A 10,622-nucleotide genomic window follows, 5' to 3' on the forward strand; every position below is an offset into this window, starting at 1 on the left:
AAGGGCAGCTCTGCTGGACGGGTGACTATAATTAACAGCATGTCACTGATGCTTTCCATGCTATTTGTTTTGCTAGAGATTGCTGGCATGGCATAAATAGCAAACTTCTAAATTCCAAACAAGAGTACGATCTACAAGATCACAAATGCAATGCTTTCCCTTATCCATCCAACTAACTGTGCACCAATGTGCCGAAACTAATTTAGCTCAAAACAACCAGAAATATATCAAAAATTTCTGTAGCCTCGACACGGGCGTTAAAACACAATGTCACTATGCCTCTGAATGACCGACTGATCCAGGAGAAACTGCAGTATGATGCCATACTGTAGTGTCAGCAGATATGTGCAAAATGGACTAAAAAGGAATCTTCTAACTGTCTGGCCATTCCAAGTGCCTGATCGGCCCTGCACTAACGTGCCACGCTCCTTCAGATAGCTCGTCAAACAGTTGGCTGTAACCCCAACCAGCGTAGCCGAGGAAAAACCACAGGTCCTCGGCAGATTGCTCGCCCGCCCTGATCCCTGCGATTACCCGGCCTGTAGCAATTATGTTTCCATAATAGAGGTCGGGTATGACTGGTGTGTAGCCCTCCAGGGCGGCTCTGGACAAACTCACAAGGTGGTAACCCTGCACCACAACAGGTCCGCCGTAGAAGAGAGGGGCAAGTTTGATAGGCTCCAGGGAGCTGTCCAGGTTCTTTAAGGTGTCCAAGCTTAACCTTTTGTTGATGATTAGTCCATGAAATCCCTCGTGAGAATCAGCCGATACAATGAGCACTCGAGCATTATCGAATGGAACTGCAGCACCAAGCTTTTCGGTGGCGTCGAGGATGGACCCCGTGACGATATGCACCTTGCGCTTTTCAGGTTGACTTGGCGGATCGGAACCAACATTGCTGCCGCTCTTGTCCTTCATGTGAAACCGGACAGTCTGCGGTGCTTCATGTTGCATTACCATCCTCTTCTTTCGCAGAAATCCTGTTTGCCAGAAAGAGCAAGGCTTTAGAATGTTTATTACATACCACAACATTACCAAGCAATACATTCATAATAACTTTCTTATTGTCTTTTGTGTGATAGTTAGGGATGCATGAGCCAGCTGTGAACCAGTCAAGTAATACATCATAGGCAATATTCCCTCAAATTTCGTTTGAGCAGAACTTTCTTGTTGTGGCACTCTACAAAGCATGGACGCGGCCAAAACAGCCGAATTGCCGTTAGTTCGGCGGGACACGGCAATACGCCATGATTCGTATATTCCCCAGTATCCCCTGATTTCCGAACTAAAAAAAAGTACACGATGTTAGGGACACAGAAAGCCCAATAATAGTCTCGGCCCAATACAGCGCCGCAAAAGTAACGCTGCTCCACGCTCCAATGAACGCGCCGCCGCTGCCTGGACTCGACGCTACTGCCACCTGGACTCGGCCTCCCGACGGCAACCACGCTCAAGCGGGTAACCCAGCAGCCTCTCCTCAACCTCTTCATATGTTTGCTCATTTCTTGATGTTGAGTTGCTGCTGCTTCCTTCCCCATGTGCCCATGCCATTGTTGTTTGATGTTGAGCTGCCGCTCACTTGAATGCTGGTGTTGCTGTTTTCATTGTTGCTTGCTGTCAAATTGTTCCAAATGGCGAGTTAACTGCTACTCAGAGGGTGCCCAGTACGAGAAAACCCCGATCGCTGCGTTTCTCGGCCAGCCAGTTAATCGGGCTGTCAGACCGATTTATCGGCTGTCAGAACGAGAAATCGGCCCGCAGCGATTAACTGGGCTGCCACTTTGGCCTATTTAGAGCCCAAAATATCCACCCCGTCCACATCTCACAGCCGCGCCCGCGTCTAGGGTTAGGGAAATTGGGGCTCCCGCGCGTCCTCCTCTCCTCTCCCGCTCACGGGCGAGCAGCCACCGGCGCCACCTCGACCACCAAGCACTGCAAGGACTCGTCGCCGATCATGACCGACGCATGGACGGACAAGAAAAGGAGCATAATGAACTTGTGTGTGCATTGCAAATTGGGGACTGCCTTTCTTGAATCAAAAGAGGCATCGACTGATGCACACACGAATCTATACATCTTAACCAAGTGGATGAATGCATTGCCAAACTTGGTATGAAGCTGAATCTTAACTACTGCATTACTTCCATTGTTCCTTTCATTGCTTTGCATCAATTTTCTTTCACTCATTGCTGGTATCATTCATTGCTTTGTAGGTGCTGATAATGTTGTGCAAGTAGTCACGGATAACGCTTCCAACAACATGGGAACAAAGGCACTGCTCAAAGACTTGAGACCAAAGATCTTCTGGACCTCATGTGCAACTCACAGCCTCAACTTAACGCTGCAACACTTCTCCTTGTTATGTAACCTAGGATTGCATATTTAGAAATTTAGTACATTAAATGGTGCTATGTGGCCTAGGATATATATGGATATGGCTCTAGTTAACCTACCAATAAATGAGTTACCGATAAATTCAGTTACATGGTCGATTTGTTGATTAATCCCGACTCGGCACCCGACCGAGATGGTGATATCCCGAACATTGGCTGTCAAGGAGCATGGCGTTTGGGAGCGCCACTGTCTGTGCCAATTGTCTGTGGGTGAGAGTGAAAGGCAGCCTGGTCTCTACTCTCTAATAGACTAATACTAGCATTTGCCATTTGATGTACTGTTTTTATTTTTAACTCTGTATATTACATGGCATCTTTTTATATATATATACTTGCCATATCCACGAATGGCTGTTTTTGGAAAATGATGTATCCTGTGTCCCCGTTGCGTAGTCGCCGTGTCCGTGTCTACGTCCGTTTTTTTTTTTTTGAGGGAAACCTTAAAATGAGCCTCCAATACCTCATATGTTCAGGATTCGGGGCAAAATTTTCAGTTCACCTTAAGCAAAAAAGACGGTAGGTGGGAGGAAAGTTTCACGTCAACCGCCACCGCCGCTAGCTCCTGATTCCAGCCGTCCCCGCCGCCGCCGACTAGCCGGCTGACGTTCCCTGCCCTTCCTCACCTCATTCTCAACGGCCATCATGCCTCTCGAGCTCTCGGGTGGCTGCGGCAACTCCACCATGGATGCGGGCTCGAGGTTGCAGCCGGGGCCTGACGGACATCGCGCCCCTCAGCGCGCGTCCTTGCGCTCTTTACTGCACGACCAGCATGCCGCCGAATGGCCAGCAGAAGCTCATCGTACTCTTGCAGCTAGCTCAACACGACGGGCAGCGAGGCGGCCGCCCGGGGACTTGGCTCTTCGGCGGGAGCGGTCGCGGCTGGGGGTGGCTGCTTATGTGGGTGATTTGGGGAAGAAGATGACCATGGGGGGAAAACAGAAAGGAAAAAAAATAAAAAAGCACCGATGGATGGAATATTCATTTTTTACTGCAGAAATTTGTGGTATCTGTTCTACCGCAGCCTGTACGGTATCGTAAAACAGTTTTGGGTTTCCTTTATAGTGGTTTTACGGTACCATGATATAAGGGATCGGCTAGAGATGCTCAAAGATGTTAGTAATCTGCACTTCTGCAGTTGTATGCTTGGACAGCAAATGAACACAGGAGGGTGAAAACTCTTGTGAACAGTAGACAAACATAGATTACAGTATTTCGCGGATCCCAAATTCTTACGTACGAGTAGACGCTGCTTTTGCACCAACCTTTATATTCCGACATATGGCGAGAATTGCTCGCATGCGACTCCAGAAATTCAATTAAATTACCCAAAGACATTCCTCCTCCATATGATATTGCGCTTTTGTTCTCTGCCGGGAAAAGCAACACCGTAGGATAAAGCTCCTCCTGTGAGCATATGGAAATAATATCAATATTAGTCAAGTAAGCACTCAATACCAAAAGAAATGGTCATGTCATGCAAGGTAACAATTCAAGTGGGCTTGAGAGGAAAAGGTTTCCTAAAATATCCACTTAAACCTGGGTTGTTGAAAAAACACCGATAGCCATATAACATACCTATGGAACTCTGAGGAATGTTGGGTGTGATATTGTAATGATCACTGGATCATTGCAAAGGTAGCAGGGGGGGGGGGGTAGCGGAAGACCAGTTTATTGACTGACGATAGATGGATACATGCATCCGTGTATAGAGGGATGCCTTACTTGGTTCTCAAGTTTTATCTTATCTAATCTCATCTCTAATTCAAGGAAAGCTAAACCGATCTCTAGCTCTGTTTTTGTAGCTAATCTTTATTTGATTGTTGCCTGGTGCTATGGTTGTGGACATACCAGTGGAAATCTAGTACCGCAAAAAAAATGTATTCAAACATTTTAATACAGAACAATTGTCTTGTGTTAAATGAATTGAAGTTCCTGGTCAGCATTCTGCTAACACCATTATGTCCATAAACTGAACAGGTGGAGGGAGTTAAAATATCCCATTATTTCATCTAGCTCTTTCAAAAGGGATTGGGCCGAGTATGGGCCAGAAAGGAAGATTTGAATTTTGCACGAACCAAATGCCAAGTTGGCCCTATCATATGTAGATTACAAAATATGCTAATTAGATTGGCCATCTCTATATTTTAGTTACAGCTCATACCACTGCTTAACAGACTGTAGATATCAGAGTGAATCTAATGGTTGAATGACGAGGTCTTTTCAGACAGACCAGAAGCTAATGTACTTCCTGCATGATTATTATCAGTGCAAGCACCTTTATTACAGGTTATGACAAGCTATGAGGTCACTTGTTCTCTTCAACTTGAGCACATGCCCTGGCTGGATGCCTTCACTAAGTGTGCAATAGTGCTACTACTCTAGCTAACTAATAGTTTAAAGAGTTTACTAAGCACCATGTTCCCCATACTCTAGACTACTAGCTAATACAACATATTCCAAGCCAAAGCATGGTAACACAATGCGGAGAACTCATTACCAGTGCTAAAAATAGGGCTGTGTTTTTCCCTTACGACAAAAAACTGGGCTCATAAGAGAGTTCTTTTTGTAAATTTGGAGAAGTTAAATAGATAGAATATGCAATCGGTTATTCATTACTACCTTGTCTGCTGATTTTAGTAAATGATGGCAATCATTTGCTGTGCAGTCCATCATGTAAATAGTTGGAAGGCCCAAGTCTCCGCCATTCTCTGCATACAATATAATGATCTTTTTTGTAACAATAAATAAATAGCATTTGAAATGTAAGTAATAAAGATACATTCTTAGCAATGAACGGGCTATAATAAAATGTTTTCTGTACAATGGTTTCCCATTAATGTTCATATACTTTGCCAGTCTGCTTTATAAGTTGTACCTTGTATTAGTGTCCTTAAAAAGAAGTCATAAAGCGTCATGGTCCACTAGGTTAAGGCATTACTTTCGTTATAGAAAATGCAAATTGTGCAGGACAATTCCAGTCTTTTCTTGCTTTTAACTCGTGAGTTATGATTCATAACACCTAGGAGCCTAAGATAAGATTATATTTTCACCAGCATAAATGGATATATGTACAGAATGACTAGCATTACATCCCAAAAAATAAGTTCACTGAGATAGAAGGAAATGTTTGCACAGTTCAAAAGACAAAGGGGCAATGTAGGCTCTCCGCTTTCAACTGATGAGTTCAGGTTAGTACCTTCAGTCTGCAAACCTTGAGCCTTCGCAAACTGAGAATTCAAACTCATATAACTTTTGAATGATCGGTGCAATTCACGGACAACAAGCTCTGTTCTCTGGCAAAACCCACACCAGGAGTTGCTGAACAACACCAGCACATCCTTCTTCCAAGCAACACCAAGAGTTGCAGTATTCAAAAATGGCGTTTCATTTTTTGAATCACAACCTTCAAATCCAAAGACCAAGCGACAAAAACTACTTGCTGTCAAGAGAGGGATAGAATTTGCCTCGTGGAAATCTTGATTGACCAAAGGCGGCCTTGGAAGCTCCTTTGAACTTATGACAGATGAGGCTGAACGATAATATGGAGAAAGACTTCGATTCACAAAACTATCAAAAAAAATTGCCAAGGAAGGGTAGCTAAATTCACTTTCCTGAGGAAAGACGTAATGCTTTTGTTGAACTGGATCAATTATTACCAGGGATGGCATTCTTGATCCACCAGTTAAAGTTCTCAGAAGCCTATGACCACCATCAGAAAAGAAGAATGAACCAACAAAGTGGTTATCTGATATACTTGAAGTTACCTGCTCCGTATATTCAGTGTTGTCACTTGCAAGGATGCTGGAAGAGCTAAATGTTGCACGTGGAGAAAATTTGCTGCCACCTTTTTCTGATTCTTCATCTATATTAAACAAATCATCCTCGGAAATGAAATTTTCAATTCTTTCAGATTCTTGACTCAGGACTGAAAATACATCTTGCTGATTTGGCAATCCTGATTTCTCTTTGTTAGAGTTCGCTTTTCTGCCATCAGGTTCCAAAAAGTCCAGAACTTCTGTAACAATTTTCTCATCTCTGTGCTTTTGTAACTTGCCATGAACTTCATTGCTGCTATGCACATCAATGGAGGCCTCTTCCCGAAGATCAGGGCTTACATCAGAGGCCTCGACGGCTTGTTGTTCCTCCATTTCTGTATCACTACAATGAAGATCATTATCATTGATACCACAGTAGTGTGCAGGAGTTTTCTCAAGTATAGTCGGTGTTTGTCCATCATCAATATATTCAACTTTTGTTGCCTTGTTGTTTTCATGCACAGAAACTTCAGCGATACCATCATTGACACTCTCTGAGCTGGCAAATAAATCATCCATTCTTTGACTTTCTTGAATTGACACGGAATCCACCACTTGGACCTCAGGATCGTCAGACAGCAACTTTAGATCATCATTTTTTGTTACAAAACTTATCCTTGTTTTCTTTGACCTATGTGCTGATCTTGTTTTGTGAATCAGTTTTGTTAAAATTTCATATAAAGGACTATTAGTACTACCTTCGCTAGCACTTCTGTATGAAATACTTTCTCCATCTCTAACAACCATTACTGACATTTTCTCACCTAAATCCATATACTTCGAGGCCAAATCATGCAACCTAGCTGTCCCAGAGTGGCCATCTGACTTACTTGTGCTCAGTGCAGAAGGATCCGCTTTTGTGCGCATTCTGGAGTTACCACTATTTAGATCACCAGAAATGACATAAGGTGGATAATTTTTCTGAGCATACTCTCGTAGTAACTTGAGAGATAACTTGCTTTCATCTCTAATTTTTAAGGAATCAGATAATCTATTGATAAATAGAATAGCTGAGGGCCTATTTGCAGGAAACGTAACCTCGCCGCCACTCGCATCAGTATCAATCTACAAATATAACATGCAACTCCAAACGTCATGGCATGATGCATGTAAAATTAGAAGCATTGGATATTTTGGATAGGCCATGAGAAAAAATAATGTAGCAGAAATTCATAAAAGACAATGCCTTTTTACCAGATAAAACAAGATATTCTGTTATAGAGATCAACAAATTACATACTCTTACTATATTAATTATGAATAAACTGGATTGTTCTCTTTATCTTTAGCTTAAGAACATTTTTTGTGAGATATATTTGCAATAAAATAGAACCTGGTTCAAAGGATTTGATTGGTAAGAATAGATAAACAAAGGAGATATGGACAAAGTAACAAGAATACAATAAACACACCATTCTGACATGCATTCTCCTCCTTTATTACCTACTAATTGACAATCACACCGAGAATACATGGAGAGAATAGCTATCTTCGTCTCAGAGTAATATTTAGCACATGTCATGTTCTTTTGGTAAATTTATAACGTACATGAAACGGACTTTCACTGACCTCTTTAACGTCAAGATTATGATAGGATTGCAGCAGGCTTCTTAGGTCATCCTCCTCTTTTGCTATAACTGAACAGGATGTGCATCCCAGATAATGAACACTGAGGAACCATGTCTCTGAATTGCTTGCATTGGCAATATCCAATGAAGATAATGGTAATTTTTCAGTAACAAGGCCAAATCTAACTTTCTCCGGAGGAAGAAAGTGTTCTCTTGACAGGGCAGTAAGCTTTGCATAGAAGCTTTCAAACTGTTGGAACTTTTGCACTGTGCACAACTTACTATTTTCATCAGTTGATATTCTAATGTGATCTGAGACACTTTGATTTGCTGTGGTAAATCCACCTTTCCAAGGAGAACCAGTAAGCTGACTCCCACCTCCAAAGGTCAGTTCATCATCTTCTATAACCTGTTTGTCATCTCAAATAAGTACATTTTCAGGGATCTGTCCTCATATATGCTCAACCGTCATGGTTCAGACAGACATGAGTCCTCTCAAAAAAAAATCAGGAATATTAACCAGAGATAAATGCGACTTTCTTTGCTAAACTTACAAGCTCTAGACGCCCATCTGATTGTCTGGTCACTGTCTTCCCAGAAACGTCAACTGTATGATATCAATGAGTATAGCATCCAAATGTCAGAATCGAGTTGACATGATTTATCATCCATTCAGAAGTTTTATGGTGATCATGGAACATGAAATAGAAGGATTAAGGTAGATCAGTTTGAAAGAATAAGGCAGACCACCTAAAACTATGTCATCCTGAGTTTCCGATTATGGATATTTTACCAACTTACACCATGTGTTCTTGTGAGATCTTGAATCATTTATTAATCATTAACGTTGGTCAAGATGGAAACCTAAATTTAAGGTGTTTCTTCCCGTAAAGTTCTAAAAAAATGCATGCTCACTTTTGAGAGAAAGGGAGAGAGACAAAGAGCTATTCATGAATCGTAGTAACCAACCTCAATTTTAACAAGTGCCTCGTCACAAAGCAGAAAACAATACAAAATGTTGGATGAATCGAGGACAGATGACACAGAGTTGACTAACCATTCTCTGCGTGAGTTTTTGATGGAGTGACCCCACTGCTTCTGTTGCTTCTGTCACTAGCCAATCGAGTAAACCAACCACAGAACTCAGACAGAAGTACAGCTCTGTCAGTTGATTGAATAAACTCCTCCACATCATCTTTTGTATGCAAAGCCACAAAAGGGGCCTCCTCGTGCTTAAGTGGCATGATATGTCGTACTGAATACAATATATCACGTGCACGAAGCTTTCCTTGATATTTGAACTGTATGGATTGTTGGTAGTATATGAACTTTGTTCCTTCAGTTGCACCAATAGCATCCGACAGCAACTTCTCAGAATTTCTGTACACAACCATCAACTTAAGGCGACCTAGCTCCATCTCCTCGGTTGCGACCAGCTGCTGTATTTCGGCCATCAGTGATCTTGACTCACCATACCCTATAAATGATCATAAGAAATAGCGGTTACAGTGAGTTGGGACTCAATCTCATGCACACATTCTCATTTTCTGGAGCATGTGGGGCTTACCCAGATGGTAATGACTATGGAACAAACCTTGTACGTATTTGGAAATAATAATGTCGAAAACGTGAAATTGTGGAAAATTCATCGTAGTTTAAGAAGCGGCTCCAAGTCAATTTGGTCAAATAAAAAATGAAAAGACAGACTGCCTAAAATTGTCCAGGATCGTGTCATCGTGCAGAGTTTTGGAGTAAGAAATCGCACGGTTTGCCTTGTCATGTCGGCTGCATCAAATACTTCCTTGGCGCAATGGATTTTAGTGATTGCTTACTTATCCTTCCATGTACTTCAGAACTACTAGATTTCGAATGCAACATGGACAGAAAATTCTCGACTGTTTGATTCAACAACTTGACCTTGGCAACTACTCATGCAGTCAGAAACCAGAGCTTTCAGCTAGACAGGATAGGTCGGAGGGCTCACATGGCATGGTGACGACGAGGAGGATGTGGGGGTGGAGCCGGATCTGGGAGGAGAAGTTAGCCCTGGTCAAGACCTGCCACTCTGGGCGGCCAGCGGTGGCGCCGAAGCTTGACGCCGCCTTTGACTGTGGCGCGACGAGGAGGAAGGAGATAAGGAGGTGCGGCCATGCCGCGACGAAAAGACGGCGCATGGAGGCCGCCGTCCTCGGCTCCTCGCGGCCGGAAAGAAGATTTTTCTTTTTTTTTGAGAGAGAGAGAGAGAGAGAGGGGAAGAGGAAGTTTGGCGACACCGAGCGTATGATTAGTTTTTGGGCAAGTACATGGATGAACCCATGGCTCGGAAAGCTTATTTCTAAATGACAACAAATTGTGAAAAGTGTTTCATGCACACATCTTGACACTATATGTGCGGGCAAAAAGTTTAGCAAAAAACAACTTTTTTGGCCTGTGTAAAAAGACAAAAAATGTGTCGTGGAAAGTTATTTAGTAGCACTAAAATTTATCTTTTTCAAGGAGGCAAAAATAAAATATGTTTTTTCGCAAAACTTTGTGGGGCGCACACATGTTATAAGATGTATGCATGAAATTTTGTTTTGAGTTTTTTGACACTAAAACGTGTTTTAAATGCATTCTTAAAAAATGGATTCATATACCCATGAGTTCAGAATGTCTCTAGTTAAGCATATGATTATTTATGTAGTTGTCAGGAATGAGAAGACAAGGTTGAGTAAAATGCATCGAACCACCACAATAGCAGCATCATTAGCGAAAAACAGTCACTTTATAAATCATGGTAAAAACCACCGCACCAAAAAATTAACAGTGACAAAAAAACTAACGATAAATGCTAAGTGCTTTGATAA

General features: G+C 42.3%; 1 protein-coding gene across 1 annotated transcript; it reads right to left on the reverse strand.

Annotated features, from left to right (window-relative positions):
- Nucleotides 1-88: 88 nt before the first annotated feature.
- LOC119269643 lies at nucleotides 89-10,025 on the reverse strand. The gene is made up of 8 exons (XM_037551531.1): nucleotides 9,761-10,025; nucleotides 8,834-9,253; nucleotides 8,331-8,383; nucleotides 7,778-8,185; nucleotides 5,590-7,273; nucleotides 5,013-5,101; nucleotides 3,656-3,797; nucleotides 89-980 (listed from the first exon to the last, which is right to left on the reverse strand). The coding sequence occupies exons 1-8, from the start codon at nucleotides 9,948-9,950 to the stop codon at nucleotides 373-375; spliced, it is 3,594 nt and encodes a 1,197-aa protein (XP_037407428.1). The 5' UTR covers nucleotides 9,951-10,025; the 3' UTR covers nucleotides 89-372.
- Between the last annotated feature and the right edge of the window lie 597 nt (nucleotides 10,026-10,622).

Source organism: Triticum dicoccoides, chromosome 1A, assembly GCF_002162155.2.
Source record: "Triticum dicoccoides isolate Atlit2015 ecotype Zavitan chromosome 1A, WEW_v2.0, whole genome shotgun sequence".
In the NCBI taxonomy this organism is placed as follows: domain Eukaryota; kingdom Viridiplantae; phylum Streptophyta; class Magnoliopsida; order Poales; family Poaceae; genus Triticum; species Triticum dicoccoides.

Coding starts and splice junctions, on each gene's coding strand:
- LOC119269643 (XM_037551531.1), bottom strand. CDS start 9,950: ATGCGCCGTCTTTTCGTCGCGGCATGGCCGCACCTCCTTATCTCCTTC. Junction 3,798..5,012: donor TACTAAAATCAGCAGACAAG/GTAGTAATGAAT, acceptor ATATGCTCACAG/GAGGAGCTTTATCCTACGGT. Junction 981..3,655: donor CCATATGTCGGAATATAAAG/GTTGGTGCAAAA, acceptor TCTGGCAAACAG/GATTTCTGCGAAAGAAGAGG.